General features: G+C 37.3%; 1 protein-coding gene across 2 annotated transcripts in view; it reads right to left on the bottom strand.

Moving 5' to 3' along the window:
• Window positions 1-19,758, bottom strand: part of CNST (consortin, connexin sorting protein) — a 115,038-nt gene that overhangs the window by 8,068 nt on the left and 87,212 nt on the right. For both annotated transcript variants that reach the window (XM_059997107.2, XM_059997098.2), the window contains exon 9: window positions 18,223-19,115. In XM_059997107.2, coding sequence (XP_059853090.1) covers window positions 18,223-19,115 — 893 coding nt within the window. The remainder of the gene's footprint in view (window positions 1-18,222; window positions 19,116-19,758) is intronic.

The raw sequence follows: 19,758 nt of genomic DNA, 5'->3' as shown, positions 1-19,758 counted from the left end.
ATAGTTTTTCAAATCTTTCATTAGAAAGCAACAATATTAAAGACCATCTTCATACAGCAAAGAAAAATGATTTTACAAGTACCTTGCTGAAACTGGGTACTTGAGGAAGGGAAAGAAATCCTAATAAGTTTCTAAAGAGCAAGACATGGAAAATGGAAATTAATTTTAATGAGTATATTACTACTAAAGATATATCATTTACTTTTTAAATTTTTAGTAAATGTAAAAAAAAATAGGAACTTTTCATAGATTCATTCACTATCTATTTCATTCCATAAAATAGTACATTTACCAAGAGTGAACTCACCTACCATAGGTGTTTTGAAGTTGCTTTAACTACTTAGAAAAAACAATCCTATTAAGAATAGTTACAAAGACAAGCTCCAGAGTTGCATTACTGTTAACTGTATGTCTTTATGATCTGAGTTTTGAATCTGTAAATTCAAGACACAGACCCAATAATAAATCAAAAGACACTACAAATATGAATAAATGGATGTTGAAAGACCAAGAGAAACTCCCAAAATCATCTGGAAAGACACAGAATGTGCTTCCAAGACCTAGAAGCTAGTCCTAGTGCAGCAGCTGTTAGGCCCCTACCTTACCTCCTGCTTGCCCTAATCTGGTGTGTTGGGCTCCAGAAGTCATATAGTTAAGGGATACAAGACTTCCCAAGTGGCCCCATCTTATTTACTATGGATGGCAATGAACTTTGGCAAATTTTTGAAAAAGGGAAGAAGTAAGAGTATGAGACATTACAGTTGTGTGGGATGAGCCAACATTTTATCTTGACACCCTCCCCACTCAACCCTTAATTCCTGGCAAAAAATCTATCCACAGCCTTTACATGCTTTTCCTTTTTCTCTCCCACCAAGAATCTTTTGTTTCAGCAGGCCTGCTCCAGTGTCTGAAGTGAAGGAATGTGTTCTTTTCCATTATTTCTTTTCAGTCTTATTCAGGGATCTTCTCCAGGGATCTTTCTTTTTTTAACTGCCCTCTTGTCCTATAGTTTATAGGGATGGTGGGACCAAGTTTAGGCATAGGAGATGCAAGCCAAGGGGGAAACTCTTAGAAGACAGGTGGGTGCGGTCCTTTCTGTTCTGACAAGCGTTTGGGGCAAGCGTCTTAGAACCTATCCCTAGTACAGAAATTCCTACTTATCATACCAAGACAGTCAAACAAAAAGAAATGACTTTGGTAGAGTTTACCTTAATTTTATGGTAGAAGGCAAATAAGTTAAAACAAAGTCATGGTCTTAGTCTACCGTTTCATTCAAAAGACTGCCAAGTGTTTCTAAGTAGGTTGGGAAGTTGAGTTAGGGCACATAGAAATGTGTCTTCTCCAAACTACTCTTAAAAAACATTTCTATGCCTTTTAATTTTTTAACATAATGTCAATATTAAAAGGTTAAGAAACTTTAAACCTCAAAAAATAAAGCTTTAAAAACTAAATTTAGGGAATTCCCCAGCAGTCTAGTGATTAGGACTCCACGCTCTCACTGCTATGGGTCTGGGTTCAATTCCTGTTCAGGGAACTAAGATCCCACAAGCCACGTGGTGCGGCCAAAAAAAACGTTAAAAAAAAACCAGACTAAATTTAGTTTCCCGCTTCAATTACCAAATTCCTTTCCTACCAAAACAAAGTATACCAAGCCTTTACACTGAGAACAAAAAGATTGTCTAAGCTGTAATTAGTGTAATTGTTACTGGTGGTACTCTATGAATAAGTGCAGAATTAAAACAAATAACGAAACATCCATCCGACCTAGCCCTGTATATTTATAAATAAATAGCTCTTCTGCACTTCCCCCTCAAACAGCAATGATCATCTTAAATAGCATTTTAATAATGAATTGTTTGTAAAAAACAAAATTATTCTGCAACTCTGCTGGCACATTCAGAGAGGCCTTGCTGTTAGATCTGCCTCCTCAAATTAAAGGAGAAAATAGATACCAAATAATATTCTTTTACTGATCAAGGCTTTACTCAACCCAGAAACTCAAGGTTGGTAAATTTTGCTTGGTTTCTAGATAACTTGAGAAATAACATTCATAAATCATATTAGTATATTATAAACAGCTTAAATGCCAGCAATTTCACTGTAGAGAATGAAATTCCGGTCATTCAGTGTCAAATTTTCCAGTACTATTCTTCACTGAAGGAACAAGTCATGGTTCTCCGCCTGGTCCTTTAGATTTGGTCTCCATAATAAGAACTATGATTTAGTGAACCTGCACTTTATGTAAAGACCTTTACATAATATTTCATACTTAATCTTTACAACTCTATTATACAGGCATTACCAGTCCTATTTTACAGATGAAGAGGCCAAGCTGAGAAAGCTTAAATAACTTGCTTACATTTGTAGCACCAGTTATGGGCAGAGTTGAATACTAACTCAAGATTAAACCTCTTGCCATTTCCCTAATGCGAAAAGATCTTATTTTCTATGAGTATTAAAATTTTGCTTAGTGTCATTTGTTATAATACATATTACAATTCAAATTAGATGAACAGAACTTTCAAATAAACCTAATAAGTTTCTTTTGTCTTTCCAAAACACTTTATAGCAATAAATCCTTATCTTATACATCACCTGAATTAAGAGATACTTAAACTAATGGCTAAAACTGTCAGTCTAGAGACACTGCGGAGGAGAAGGTTAGATGAAAAATCCTTTGTGTCATTCAATAATCCGAAAGTACATTAATGTCATGGCTACTACTACAGCAAATTAATATAACAAGTCACAGCAGGAGCAAGAGGAGGCAGCTAAATGGAGGAAATCCGTCTTCTAGAAGTAACACGAAGGTGCTCTCTGGCACTACAATGCTGCACCTTAGAACAAGACAACATGGAGAGTAAAAAACAAATGATGATGAAGTACATTGATACTGAATTTTTCAAAGATTAATTTAAAAAGGAAAAAAGGGCGCATGCGTGGTCCTACCACAATGTCGGCGCCTAGTCCATAGTGAGGGTGACAAGAAGTTAGTTTTCTTAGGACCAAGGAGGCAAACTTGCACCTGCAGGAAGACTTGTTGCCCCACCCATAGGGAGGAATAAGCTTCCTGTTACGGCTGCAACTGCTAAGAAGCCGGCCTTGCTGCGGTTTCTCCCAGACATTTTATAGATACCGTGTGGCTGACAGGGTCTTGGTGCTCCAGTCCGGTGTCAGGCCTGACCCTCTGAGGTGGGAGAGCCGAGTTCAGGATATTCGTCCACCAGAGACCTCCTGGCTCCATGTAATATAAAACAGCAAAAGCTCTCCCGGAGATCTCCACCTCAACGCTAAGACCCAGATGCACTCAACGACAGCAAGCTACAGTGCTGGACACCCTATGCCAAAAAACTAGCAATACAGGAACACAACCCCACCCATTAGCAGAGAGGTTACCTAAAATCATAATAAGGTCAGAGGCACCCCAAAACACATCACTGGATGCGGTCCTGCCCACCAGAAAGACAAGATTCAGCCTCATCCAACAGAACACAGGCACCAGTCCCCTCCACCAGGTAGCCTACACAACCCACTGAACCAACCTTAGCCACTGGGGCAGACACTAAAAACAATGGGAACTACGAAACCTGCAGCCTGCAAAAAGGAGACCCCAAACACAGTAAGTTAAGCAAAATGAGAAGACAGAGAAACACAGCAGATGAAGGAGCAAGGTAAAAACCCACCAGACCAAATAAATGAAGAGGAAATAGGCAGTCTACCTGAAAGAGAATTCAGAGTAATGATAGTAAAGATGATCCAATATCTCGTTAATAGAATGGAGAAAATACAAGAAACGTTTAACAAGGACCTAAAAGAAGTAAAGAGCAAACAAACAATGATGAACAACACAATAACTAAAATTAAAAATTCTCTAGAAGGACACAATAGTAGAAAAACTGAGGCAGAAGAACGGATAAAGTGACCTGGAAGATAAAACAGTGGAAAGAACTACTGCAGAGCAGAATAAAGAAAAAAGAATGAAAAGAACTGAGGACAGTCTTAGAGACCCCTGGGACAACATTAAACGCACCAATATTTGAATTATAGGGGTCCCAGAAAAAGAGGGAAAGAGAGGGACTGAGAAAATATTTGAAGAGATAATAGTTGAAAACTTCCCTAATATGGGAAAGGAAATAGTCAAGTCCAGGAAGTGCAGAGAGTCCCATAAAGGATAAATACAAGGAGAAACACTCCAAGACACATATTAATCACACTATCAAAAAATAAATACAAAGAAAAAAATATTAAAAGAAGCAAGGGAAAAACAACAAATAACACACAAGGGAATCCCCATAAGGTTAACAGCTGATCTTTCAGCAGAAACTCTGCAAGCCAGAAGGGAGTGGCAGGACATATTTAAAGTGATGAAGGGGTAAAACCTACAACCAAGATTACTCTACCCAGCAACGATCTCATTCAGATTTGTTGGAGAAATTAAAACCTTTACAGACAAGCAAAAGCTGAGAGAGTTCAGCACCACCAAACCAGTTTTACAACAAATGCTAAAGGAACTTCTCTAGGCAAGAAACACAAGAGAAGGAAAAGACCTACAATAACAAACCCAAAACAATTAAGAAAATGGGAATAGGAACATACATATCGATAATTACCTTAAATGTAAATGGACTGAATGCTCCCACCAAAAGACACAGACTGGCTGAATGGATACAAAAACAAGACCCATATATATGCTGTCTACAAGAGACCCACTTCAGACCTAGGGACACATACAGACTGAAAGTGAGGGGATGGAAAAAGATATTCCATGCAAATGGAAATCAAAAGAAAGCTCGAGTAGCAATATTCATATCAGATAAAATAGACATTAAAATAAAGAATGTTACAAGAGACAAGGAAGGACACTACATAATGATCAAGGGATCAATCCAAGAAGACGATACAACAATTATAAATATATATGCACCCAAAATAGGAGCACCTCAATACATAAAGCAACTGCTAACAGCTATAAAAGAGGAAATCAACAGTAACACAATAATAGTGGGGGACTTTGACACCTCACTTACACCAATGGACAAACCATCCAAACAGAAAATTAACAAGGAAACACAAGCTTTAAATGACACAATAGACCAGATAGATTTAATTGATATTTATAGGACATTCCATCCAAAAACAGCAGATTACACTTTCTTCTCAAGAAATCATATCAAGCGTATTTTCTGACCACAACGCTATGAGATTAGAAACCAATTACGGGGAAAAAAACGTAAAACACAGAAAAACATGGAGGCTAAGCAATACGTTACTAAATAACCAAGAGATCACTGAAGAAATCAAAGAGGAAATCAAAAAATGCCTAGAGACAAAGGACAATGCAACACGACAATCCAGAACCTATGGGATGCAGCAAAAGCAGTTCTAAGAGGGAAGTTTATAGGTACACAAGCCTACCTCAAGAAACAAGAAACATCTCAAATAAACAATCTAACCTTACACCTAAAGGAAATAGAGAAAGAAGAAGAAACAAAACCCAAAGTCAGCAGAAGGAAAGAAATCATAAAGATCAGAGCAGAAATAAATGAAATAGAAACAAAGAAAACAATAGCAGAAATCAATAAAACTAAAAGCTGGTTCTTTGAGAAGATAAACAAAATTGATAACCCATTAGCCAGACTCATCAAGATAAACAGGAAGAAGACTCAAATCAATAAAATTAGAAATGAAAAAGAAGTTACAACAGACCCCACAGGAATACAAAGCATCCTAAGAGAGCACTACAAGCAACTCTATGCCAATAAATCGACAACCTGGAAGAAATGGACAAATTCTTAGAAAGGTATAACCTTCCAAGACTGAACCAGGAGGAAATAGAAAATATGAACAGACCAATCACAAGTAATAAAATTAAAACTGTGATTAAAAATCTACAAACAAACAAAACTCCAGGAGCAGATGGCTTCACAAGTGAATTCTATCAAACATTTAGAGAAGAGCTAACACCCAAACTTCTCAAACTGTTCCAAAAAATTGCAAAGGAAGGAACACTCCCAAACTCATTCTATGAGGCCACCATCACCCTGATAGCAAAACCAGACAGAGATATTATGGAAAAAGAAAACTACAGACCAATATCACTGATGAATATAGATGCAAAAATCCTCAACCAAATACTAGGAAACACAATTCAACAATGCATTAAAAAGGATCATACACCATGATCAAGTGGGATTTATCCAGGGATGCAAGATTCCTCAATATAAGCAAATCAATCAATGTGATACACCATATTAACAAACTGAAGAATAAAAGCCATATGATCATCTCAACAGATGCAGAAAAAGCTTTTGACAAAATTCAACACCTACTTATGATAAAAACTCTCCAGAAAGTGGGCATAGAGGGAACCTATCTCAACGTAATAAAGGCTATATACGACAACCCCACAGCCAACATCATTCTCAATGGTGAAAAACTGAAAGCATTTCCTCTAAGATCAGGAATAAGACAAGGATGTCCACTCTCACCACTATTATTCAACATAGTTTTGGAAGTCCTAGCCACGGCAATCAGAGAAGAAAAAGAAATAAAAGGAATACAAATTGGAAAAGAAGAAGTAAAACTGTCACTGTTTGCAGATGACATGACACTGTACATAGAGAATCCTAAAGATGCCAGCAGAAAACTATTAGAGCTAATCAATGAATTTGGTAAAGTTTCAGGATACAAAATCAATGTACAGAAATCTCTTGCATTCCTATACACTAATGATGAGAAATCTGAAAGAGAAATTAATAACAATTAAGAAATTATTAATTAAGAAATTAATAACAACAAAAAGAATAAAATACCTAGGAATAAACCTACTTAGGGAGACAAAAGACCTGTATGCAGAAAACTATATGACACTGATGAAAGAAATTAAAGATGATACCAACAGATGGAGAGATATACCATGCTCTTGGATTGGAAGAATCAACATTGTGAAAATAAGTATACTACCCATAGCAATCTACAGATTCAGTGCAATCCCTATCAAATTATCAATGGCATTTTTTACAGAATTATAACAAACAATCTGAAAATTTGTATGGAGACACAAAAGACCCCGAATAGCCAAAGCAGTTTTGAGGGAAAAAAACGGAGCTGGAGGAATCAGACTCCCTGACTTCAGACTATACTACAAGGCTACAGTAATCAAGACAATATGGTACTGGCACAAAAACAGAAATATAGATCAATGGAACAAGATAGAAAGCACAGAGATAAACCCACGCACCTACGGTCAACTAATCTATGACAAAGGAGGCAAGGAAATACAATGGGGAAAAGACTGCTTCTTCAATAAGTGGTGCTGGGAAAACTGGACAGCTACATGTAAAAGAATAAAATTAGAACACTCCCTAACACCATACACAAAAATAAACTCAAAATGGATTAGAGACCTAAATGTAAGACCGGACACTGTAAAACTCTTAGAGGAAAACATAGGAAGAACACTCTTTGACATAAATCACAGCAAGTTTTTTTTTGATTGACCACTGGTGGTCCAAATGGGACCTAATGAAACTTAAAAGCTTTTGCACAGCAAAGAAAACCATAAACAAGACAAAAAGGCAACCCTCAGAATGGGAGAAAATATTTGCAAACGAATCAATGGACAAAGGATTAATCTCCAAAATATATAAACAGCTCATGCAGCTCAATATTAAAAAAACAAATAACCCAATCCAAAAATGGGCAGAAGACCTAAATAGACATTTCTCCAAAGAAGACATACAGATGGCCAAGGAGCACATGAAATGCTGCTCAACATCACTAATTATTAGGGAAATGCAAATCAGAACTATAATGAGGTATCACCTCACACCGGTCAGAATGGCCATCATCAAAAAATCTACAAACAATAAATGCTGGAGAGGGTGTGGAGAAAAGGGAACCCTTATGCATTGTTGGTGGGAAGTAAACTGATACAGCCACTATGGAGAACAGAATGGAGGTTCCTTAAAAAACTAAAAATAGAACTACCATATGACCCAGCAATCCCACTACTGGGCATATACCCAGAGGAAACCATAATTCAAAAAGACACATGCACTCCAATGTTCATTGAAGCACTGTTTACAAATAGACAGGTCATGGAAGCAACCTAAATGCCCCTCGATAGACAAATGGATAGGGAAGATTTGGTAAATATATACAATGGAATATTACTCGGCCATGAAAAGGAACGAAATTGGGTCGTTTGTAGAGATGTGGATGGATCTAGAGACTGTCATACAGAGTGAGGTAAGTCAGAAAGGGAAAGACAAATATCGTATATTAACGCAAGTATGTGGAACCTAGAAAAATGATAGAGATGAACCAGTTTGCAGGGCAGAAATTGAGACACAGATGTAGGGGAGAAATGTATGGACACCAAGGTGGGAAGGCGCCAGGGGATTGGGGGTGGTGGTGTGATGAATTCGGAGATTGGGATTGACATGTATACACCGATGTGTATAAAATGGATGACTAATAAGAACCTGCTGTATAAAAAAATAAAATATTAATAAAAAATAAATTAAAAAAGGGATCATGATCTGTGGTGTTTATCCCAGGAATGGAAGGATTCTTCAATGTATGCAAATCAATGTGATAAACCATATTAACAAATTGAAGGTGGAAAACCATATGATCATCTCAATAGATGCAGAAAAAGCTTCTGACAAAATTCAACACCCATTTATGATAAAAACCCTCCAGAAAGTAGGCATAGAGGGAACTTACCTCAACATAATAAAGGCCATATATGACAAATCCACAGCCAACATCTTTCTCAATGGTGAAAAACTGAAACCATTTCCTCTAAGATCGGGAACGAGACAAGGTTGTCCACTCTCACCACCACTATTCAACATAGTTTTGAAAGTTTTAACCACAGGGATCAGAGAAGAAAAAGAAATAAAAGGAATCCAAATTGCAAAAGAAGTAAAGCTGTCACTGTTTGCAGATGACATGATACTATACATAGAGAGTCCTACATATGCTACCAAAAACTACTAGGACTAATCAATGAATTTAGTAAAGTAGCAGGATACAAAATTAATGCACAGAAATCTCTTGCATTTCTATACACTAATAATGAAAAATCTGAAAGAGAAATTAAGGAAACACTCCCATTTACCATTGCTACAAAAAGATAAAAATCCCTAGGAATAAACCTACCTAAAGAGACAAAAGACCTGTATGCAGAAAACTATAAGATACTGATTAAAGAAATTAAAGATGATACAAAGATGGAGAGATATACCATGTTCCTGGATTGGAAGAATCAACCTTGTGAAAATGATTATACTACCCAAAGCAATTCACAGATTCAATGCAATCCCTATCAAACTACCAGTGTCATTTTTCATAGAACTAGAACAAAAAAATTAACAATTTGTATGGAAACACAAAAGACCCCAAATAGTAAAAGTGATCTTGAGAAAGAAAAATGGAGCTGGAAGAATTAGGCTCCTGGACTTCAGTCCAGACTACAAAGCTACAGTAATCAAGACAGTATGGTACTGGCACAAAAACAGAAATATAGATCAATGGAACAGGATAGGAAGCCCAGAGATAAACCCACGCACATATGGTCACCTTATTTTTGATAAAGGAGGCAAGAAGATACAATGGAGAAAAGTCGGCCTCTTCAATAAGTGTTGCTGGGAAAACTGGACAGCTACTTGGAAAAGAATGAAATTAGAGCACTCCCTAACATCATACACAAAAATAAACTCAAAATGGATTAAAGAACTGAATGTAAGGCCAGACACTATAAAACTCTTAGAGGAAAACATAGGCAGAACACTCTGTGACATAAATCACAGCAAGATCCTTTTTGACCCACCTCCTAGAGAAATGGAAATAAAAACAAAAACAAACAAATGGGACATAATACAACTTAAAAGTTTTTGCACACCAAAGGAAACCATAAACAAGATGAAAAGACAACCCTCAGAATGGGAGAAAATATTTGCAAATGAAGCAACGGACAAAGGATTAATCTCCAAAATTTACAAGCAGCTCATGCAGCTCAGCTCAATATCAAAAAAAAAAAAACCAACCCAATCCAAGAATGGGCAGAAGACCTAAACAGACATTTCTCCAAAGAAGATATACAGATTGCCAACAAACACATGAAAGAATGCTCAACATCACTAATCATTAGAGAAATGCAAATCAAAACTACAATGAGGTATCACCTCACACCAGTCAGAATGGCCATCTTCAAAAAATCTACAAACAATAAATGCTGGAGAGAGTGTGGAGAAAGGGGAACCCTCTTGCACTGTTTGTGGGAATGTAAATTGATACAGCCACTGTGGAGAACAGTATGGAGGTTCCTTAAAAAACTAAAAATAGAACTACCGTATGACCCAGCAATCCCACTACTGGGCATATACCTTGAGAAAACCATAATTGAAAAAGAGTCATGTACCACAATGTTCACTGCAGCTCTATTTACAATAGCCAAGACATGGAAGCAACCTAAGTGTCTATTGACAAATGAATGGCTAAAGAAGATGTGGCACATACATACAATGGAATATTACTCAGCCATAAGAAGGAATGAAATTGAGTTATTTGTAGTGAGGTGGATGGACCTAGAGACTGTCATACAGAGTGAAGTACGTCAGAAAGAGAAAAACAAATACCGTATGTTAACACATATATATGGAATCTAAAGAAAAAAAATGGTTCTGAAGAAACTAGGGGCAGGACAGGAATAAGGACGCAGACGTAGAGAATGGACTTGAGGACATGAGGAGGGGGAAGGGTAAGCTGCGACAAAGTGAGAGAGTGGCACTGACATATATACACTACCAAACGTAAAATAGATAGCTAGTGGGAAGCAGCCGCATAGCTGCTGGGAGATCAGCTCGGTGCTTTGTGACCACCTAGAGGGGTGGGATAGGGAAGGTGGGAGGGAGGGGATATGGGGATATATGTATATGTATAGCTGATTCACTTTGTTATAAAGCAGAAACTAACACACCATTGTAAAGCAATTATACTCTAATAAAGGTGTTAAAGATAAATAAAAAGGAAAAAAGTTTTTTAAAGTAAAAATATGAGTTTTATAATGTACCTAAGTCTCTAGATTAGGTACTATCTCATGTTTTTGTAACTAGCTTTTATTTGCTTAAAGGGACAATTTAATAAGTATAAAATAGGAAAAGAAATGGTAAGAATATCAAGATAGCATCCCACTTTTTAAGCCCCAGTAAATCATTTAGATAGGTAGATTCTAAAACAGAACTCCTGATTCTCTTCCTCTCAGAACTGCTCCTTACCACCCTACCTCATATCTAATTCATTAGCAAATCTTTTTAGTTCTTCCTTCAAAAATATATCTTCACCACATCCATCACTACTGAGTCCTTCATTATATGTCATCTGAATAATTGCAGTAACTGGATTGGTTGCCTTTCTTTGGCCCCTACCTGCAGTTTGCTAGTCTCCATAGAGCAGGCAGGAAACAAATCAAGTCACATCTTCTGTTCAAAATCCATTTCAAACTTCTAGCACCATTTAAATTGAATTCCAGTTCCTTACCCTGGTCTATGAGGCCCTACAGGAACCAGCTCCAGCTTGCCTTCTCCACCTGGACTTCCTACTGTCCTTCTCCTGTTCACTGTACTCCAGATGTGCTGGCCCTCCTGCTGGCCCTCCCATTGCCTTCCCCTACACCCTGGTTAATAGAGCCTGTTCCTCCATCCTACCCACCACTTCAGTCTCTCTACACCCCTCCACCCTGCTGAGATTTCTTCAGAGCCACTACCAATATATGAAACTGTACTGTTTGTTTTTATGTGAACTCATTTATTACGTGTCTCTCCCTCTGAAGAGTAAGTGTGACGAGAGCAGGTACTTGATCTGTGTTCACGGGTGCCTCCTTAGTTTCTGCAATACAGTAGGTGCTCAAGAAATGTGCCAAAGAGCAAATGAATATATAGATGAGCAATTTATATAAAGACAGCACCTAGCCTATACTTATTTGAATAACATAGCTATTTCCCTTAAAATAATCAAATCTGTCCTTAAAGGTAATTTATTTTTCTAAGTGAACTAGGTCAAAAAAAAAAAAAAAAAAGAAAAAGAAAAAAGGGGGAGGCGAGGAGGAAGCCTACTGTGTATAGGTGGCTGTGTTGGCTCTGTAGAGAATACAAGAAGGTATTCAACAAGATCCCTGCGCTTAAGGAGTCTGCAATTTAGTGTCCAATGCAATGCGCCCACGCATGTGTGTGTCCTATAATAACAAGGGAATATTACAGGTAGACAGGACGTTAGGAGGAATGGTGTTCAAGCCCCCCCCCCCCCATTATGGACTTCAGTGATCAAGAAATACTGGCAGCAGCTAGCATTTATTGAGTACGGACCATGGCAGGCACTGTGCCTTGCACTCTATGTGCTAAAAAGTCACGAACTAGATCTTGAGGGTTGAGAAGAAATAATATGTGGAAAAGAGTTCATCACCTGTGACAGAAGGTAAAGATCAGAGGTGACAATATGTGAGTTGTATCCGGAAGGCAGCAGGGAGGCCAGGCTGACCACAGTATAGGTTAAGAACAAAGGAACGGCAGGAGATGGTGTTGGAAAGGTAAAGTGGGCCAGATTACCAACTGTCCTGAATAACAAGCCACTTAGTACAGCCTTCATCCTGGAGCCAAATGGAGTCGTGGGAAGAGACTGACAAGCAAAAATTATTTTATAGCAGAGGTTTAAATTAACAGTCTATGTGTTAGACCCAGACCCTCAGGTGTGTTTGGTTTCATCTACAGTATTTCAAAAAGCTATTCAGCCTTCTAGACAAGGCATGGGAACATTCTATTCTCCCTATCACCTACAACTAAATCATTTCATCTACTACTACTATTGTCTGACTGGCCCCTTTGGGTATCAGTTTGAGACCCTAAGTTTATACAGTACTAATGTAAGACCATTTGGAGAGGAAAATGAGGAATGGGGAAAATTATTAAGTAGCTATTGCAAAAGCCCAGGAAGAGGCAGTAAAGATATAAATTGAAAGAATGATTTAAATGGAAAAGAAAAGGAGCTGGGTGCAAGAGACATGACAAATAAGAGAAGCATTCATTAATTAGAAAATTTAGAGGGCAGGATGAAAAAGAAAGGCAAAGACGAGACCATCTGGCACAAAGAAAAGATAGGTAATCCCTGGATAATCCTTTGGGGTTCATTTAGACACTTACATAAGTCCTGGGTCAAACATTTTCCATGAACCCATGAACCTTCTTATGTTATTGGAAGACTATATTTCCTCTTTTGTGAGGAAGCTGGACTTCCCCTGCTCCCCTTAAAAGAGCCATTCAAGAACACCATGATTGCTGTTTCTAAGACCCTCCTTTGTCTAAGATCCAAAGACCAGCTAACTATATGATTTCATAAAATCCTACTGCTTAGTCCCAGCCTCCCATCTTAACTTGGTAAGAGAATCCCACAGTGGCTAGTCTTAATGTAACTTAAATTTCCTGATCTTGGCCAGGAGACAGAGATGAATATTGCACAGAAGTCACTTAGATTAGACAGCTTCTCTGAAGACAAACTCAAAACCAATTTTGGGCTCTCATCTTTCTCCCCGTCAGAAAGTTCTAGGTTATGTCCTCCCCCACTGTGTTTCTTGTGAGACAGGTAGACCTGAAGATATCTAAGTAAATGTTGCCAATAAAGACAGAGGGGGTAGGGAACATATTTTGCCCTCTTTCAGATTGAAAGTTTTTTAAAGACCCAAGCAGTGGTAAAGTGGCTTCTTCTCCAGCTATCACATTAGGATATTATTTCTAAAAACAAAAATCACTTGAATCTGAAGCATTTAAAATAGTTTTCTGAACATATGACATCTCTGCAAACAGATCACACACACATATGTTAAATGAAGAAAAATGAATGTTTTATTTCCATATGGCACATCATGTTGCTAAAATCTGCTCACAAAGGGACCTCGGAATTACATACTATGACTATTTTCAATGTGAATAGATTACTTTTTGTAAAATTTACCCAATACTTGACCTGTTACTTATTTAGAAAACAAAACAACTCCTTCATCCCCACACATGTAACAAACAGCCTACTGTACGCTGAGTGGACTTTTATTACCAATATGAGGTTGGATCCTAATGCCAACTTGAACTTGTATAACATATTTCCTCTCTAAGGTTTTGATGCTAGGAACAGCTAAAGAGTTTAAAGAGAAGACAGTGTAACCCTCCCAGGTTCCAGAACACAGCAAGTCAATGATTTATTAGCATTACTAGGTTCCTGGGTCAAAGGGGTTTGGATTCTGACATTAAAATAATGTCAGGGGGTTCCCTGGTGGCGCATTGGTTGAGAGTCCGCCTGCCGATGCAGGGGACATGGGTTCGTGCCCCGGTCCAGGAGGATCCCATGTGCCGTGGAGCGGCTGGGCCCATGAGCCATGGCCGCTGAGCCTGCACGTCCGGAGCCTGTGCTCCAAAACAGGAGAGGCCACAACAGTAGAGGCCCCTGTGCCGCAAAAAATAAAATTAAAAAAAAAATAATGTCAGTATATTATGGGTTTTGGGATAAAATTTCATCTTTTTCTAAAAACTGGGATACTCAAATTCAGCAAACAGGTAACACTTGCCACCAGACAACTGTTAGACTGAGGCTTCATACATACAGCATCCTTCTCTGAATTTTTAATCACTGCAACTGTAATATCATGGCACTCGCACAGAAGTTACTCATATAAAAATTACTTAATGAGGGGATAAATAAGTGAATCTCTCTAACTTGCTGACACTCTACATGTGATAAACTTTGTTTCTTAAAAAATCTATGAAATGGGGACTTCCCTGGTGGCACAGTGGTTAAGAATCCGCCTGCCAATGCAGGGGACACGGGTTCGAGCCCTGGTCTGGGAAGATCCCACATGCCGCGGAGCAACTAAGCCCGTGCGCCACAACTACTGAGCCTGTGTGCTGCAACTACTGAAGCCCATGCTCCTAGAGCCCGTGCTCCGCAACAATAGAAGCCACCGCAGTGAGAAGCCCACGCACTGCAACTAGAGAAGCCTGTGCACAGCAACAAAGACCCAACCCAGCCATAAACAAATAAATAAATAAAATATTAAAAAAACAAAAATCTATGAAATGAGCATAAATGTTTTTGATGCTTTTGTAAAACAGTAGAGATTATACTTTTGATGACAGTATGTCACCTTTTTTACATAAGAAAGAACACCAATGCTTCAGATATTAAGCTATCGTTTTACTTAGCAAAATTACTCTGGTTTTGGAAAAGCTTCCAAAACCTAGAAAAGTTTCATTTATACGTCTTTTTTTTTTTGGCCGTGCCATGCAGCATGTGGGAGCTTAGTTCCCCGACTAGGGGTCAAATCCGTGCCCCCTGAAGTGGAAGCCCAGAGTTTTAACCACTGGACTGCCAGGGACATCCCCCACATGTCTCTACATTAATGAATTAAATTAGTGTACATATTTTCAGTTCTCTATGAGATTTTATACAAAAACTTCACTTTATGTGATGAAGCTAATTGTTTAAGAAAAAACACAACAGACACTTCCACCGTGCTGGTAATGGTTATCAAGGCCAAGTTCCACTGAAGCCAGAGCTGAGCAATGCAGAAATGACAAGAAAATGAAAGCAGAGATACAAGAAAAAAGGGGAAAACTGGCAATGAGAGAACGTACTATTATATTCTACCATAAACACAGTAGTAGAAAGAGTGAAAAGCAGTAGGGAAATCTGTAAGGGGCAGAGTCACTCACAGGAAGAAATGATAGATTTGGGAGAGAAGGACTCACAGGATAGCACAGTGATGTGGAGAAAAGCAGGCTCACAAGCCTCAGTGGTTCCTGAGGGCAGGAAAAATATTATTCGTGAACATTATTTAGTTATTAAGAAATCATGTTCTGTATCCTATATTCACAAAAGTATGCACAAATGTGGCAGCAGAGAGTCCCCAAATGCCAAGAACTTCATCTGACTCCTCACTTATCCTCAGCACCTGACACATGAAGATACCCCTAATACAATTACATTGAAAGCACGAAATAAACAGTGTTTGGATTAAAAAGAAGTTTGTACTTATAAGCAAACCCACTGTTACCTGGACATTTTACTTAGCTCAAAACTTCATTCTTAGGGTACTAAGGAAGTAGTAAGCATAGTGATTTCCAGTTTTGAAATTTTAAAAACTTTTCCTGACACAGGCAGATTCTATTAAAGGTATATTTTTCAGAACGGAGAAGGAAGTATTCAGAAACAATCTGTTTAGCATTATCATAGGAAAGTAAACTAGTTTTGTTAGTCATATGTAGCTTTGGGGGTTTTTAAAACAGTATAACTTAACAGACCAATAGATTTTTAGGAAAGGGGACCATCATGTATAAAAAGTAACTTCACAGGAAAGACAACTTTAAAATGTTCATACATATAATTTCCACCTCTAGCTAGGTGTTATCTACAGGAAAAACCGACATTACGAGTTTGAGGAAGGACTATTCCATTTAGTTGTAGTACAATGTTAATTTAACAGTAATTCTACACCACAAATGTCCTTTAAGGCAGGGAGACTCAACAGGAGCACTCTGGTTCTTCTTCACAGTTTATACTTAAAAAAGTAAAATTAGACCATACATAAGGTCAGCTTGATTCAACTTGAAAATAAGCAGTCAGATAATGGTAACTTTTTGGTATTACAGCTAGATTTGAATATGGTTGTGACTTCTGCCTTGATAATTCCCTGTACCAGAGGTCTGATGAAAATAAAAAAGAGAAGGTCCAGTGTTATACTATTAGCTGTATTAAAAAATTTTTTTTTTACTATTCTTAAAAATTACGGTTTAAAAATATGTATATATATATAAAACAGAAAACTCTCATTTAAACCATTTTTAGGTGTACTATTCAGTGGCATTAATTACATTCATAATGTTGTATAACCACAACCAAAACTACTTCTAAAAGTTTCATCACCCCAAACAGAAACTCTGTACTCATTAAGCACTACTAAATAATTTTAAGAAAAAATTAAGAAGAAAAGTCTTTATGGAGGATTGACTATAAATGGCAATAAAAAGATCTAGTTAAAATAAACAAAAGAATGACTATTTTATCTAATTTTGTCAAGAAAAAAATTCAGAATAAAAATCATAGTTGATGGAGAATTGACTATAAATAGCAATAAAGGAAGCTAGTCATAACAGTAATCATCTTAGAAAGCTTCCACAGGGTTCCATTTTCATATGTATTCTGTTGTCTATTTTGTCTTTGTTACATTTCCATTTTCTACTTGATGGGTTTTTTTTCCCAATGATAATGCAGAATTAGAAAACAATGGACATAAATTAAATTAAAAGCTTATTTGGAAAAAAATATAAGATGAAGAAGAAGAAAAGTAATTAGCAACCTAATTCTCAGAGAAGTAAACAGAATTAGAGAGTTAGATAGTAACTCCATAAGGCTGATAACTGGTGGAGTCAGTATTTGAACTAAGGCTCTCCAGACTCTGCTCCTTCCACTATGTCAGGCTGCCTTCCTGAGGCGCTATAGTTTTGGTATGGCTTTATTTTTCCCCCCTGAACTTTAAAAAATTGTATTATCAAACAAAGGAGGATGGTCATCTTGATATTCTCTCCTGCCCCCTTTTTTGGATTTTGACTAGCTTAATTACTGTTTAGAGAAACTTTAAAACTTTGAATTATTTGTAATATTTGACTTAGTCAAGCAGTAAGTATTAAGTTTGTTCAAACCTAGAGCTTATAAATCCATTCAGTATCTCCTACTCTTACTGTATTTTAAAATGTTTCCTTCATTCTATTATACTGTTTTAAAGAATTTTAAAATACATTAATAATAAGAAGAAACAGTGAGTATATATTTTATCTTCTAGATGTATGAGAAGAAAAATAAGATTTCCTTACAAGAATGTAACTAATCTTATTTTGTTAATAATTCCCAGGACTGCCAAATAAAAATCATAAGAATATGAAAAATGAGGTACATAATGCTTACTATACTAGAGGCATAAGATATAATTTTTGAGGTATAAACATCATGATTATACATAATGATTAAAAATTTATGTTAACTAAATTTCCCCCTCATGTTTGAGGCCAGGGAAAATTTACAAAAACAAGGCAATATTTAGCATATATGTGCTTTCAAATTTCATCATTTTAATCGTATTTTATATTAAATCATATTTATATTAAATCTCAAATTTACCTCTGCAATCTCTATCCTTTTTGCAAGATCATCGAGAGAAAGACAGCTTTCATCAGAAGGCAGGTTCTCCTGTAGACTATAGGATTCTTCTTCAGGAGAAAGATCTTGAAGGAGATCAGCGTCTTCCTCTTGGTTATCTTCATATGAAAGGGAATCTTCAGTATCTTTTAAGCATTCTTCTAAAAGGCTGTTCAAATAGTCTTCTGTTTCCTTACTGACTTGTTCGTGTTTATCTCCCTGTTCCTCTGGGGCCATATACACTTCTGGAAGCACTGTACTTAAATCAGATACTTGATTATTTTCACAAAGTACACTCTCAGAGCCCTCTGAGTCAGTCTGCCCCTGTGGTGATTTTCCATCACTGTCTGTAAGATCAGGTTGCTGCAGCTCATTTAATTCATTATTCTCAAGTTGGTCTGTGGGCAACGCCTCAGAAGCATCCTCAAGTAGCAACTGGAGTTCCTTTCTTTGCGTCTGTGAGTATTTACCCTCAGAAATCAATGCAGGAGGTATATGGTCAGAGACTGGTAAAATCAATGGCTCTATCACTGACTCGCTGGAAACCTTAGGGTCTTTAGCAATGCCCTCTATTTCAGCCACATCTTGGCTGGCCTCTGACTGAGTCAGCTGCAAGCGGCTGTCATCCTCACAAGCATGCCCTGAAGAGAGTAGCCCAGACCTGCTCCCTGCCGACTCCAAGGGCAGGGCGTGGAGCTCCAGTGTGGCTTCAGCGCTGCAGAGCGGCTCCTCCGTGTGGCCCTTCCCTGCAGTTACCGGAAGGCTCAGGGGATCTGCCTGCCTGTCCATCTGATTACAGCAGGGACTGCTCTCGCAGGTCTCTCTTTTATGTTGGCTTTCTTTTCCTGATTCCATGCCAAGACAAGTTTCACTCTCTGAAAATGAAGGAAAGCAAGCTGTTTTAAGATTCAAAACAACTTTGTACAGGAGGGAAGAGAAAGGACATGAATAAAATGTGGGACACAACGATATTCTAAACCTCTGAAATGGAAATTCTACCTGATGGATAATAGTGTCTTTAGGTAGAGGAAACATCCTAAACATTTAGTAAGTAATCCTTTAGATATGAAAATTAACAGATTATTCAAAAACATGTTAAAATATGAATATATAATTTAGTCTTCATTATAATTGAAAAAGTCATTTTTTTCAAAGGTTTAGAAGATATTCTTCTGAGCTTTATTGGCTGTGTATATTTAAACGAATATTTTAAAGTGTAGAAAAATTATTTTCAGTGTATTTAAGACATGGTATATTAAATAAATATTTTTACATGATGAACCATGTAATACATAATTTAAAGTGTAAGAAAAACAATACTGGTTCTGATCTATTAAGACTAAACTAAGGAACGTAAGTCTGTTCTGTTCAAATTTATTTAAGCATAATATCTTTAATAATAACATCCTTAATTAATGTGTTGGAAAATTACTTTAACTTCTTAAAGGGAGGCAGTCAAAGGTAGTGGTATAAAGCATAAGTCTTGGTACCAGGCAGAAATGGGTTTGGAATTTTAAT

This window comes from Delphinus delphis, chromosome 1 (assembly GCF_949987515.2).
Source record: "Delphinus delphis chromosome 1, mDelDel1.2, whole genome shotgun sequence".
NCBI lineage: Eukaryota > Metazoa > Chordata > Mammalia > Artiodactyla > Delphinidae > Delphinus > Delphinus delphis.
Note: the sequence above shows the minus strand (reverse complement) of the source record. Positions and strands in the feature narration are given on the sequence as shown.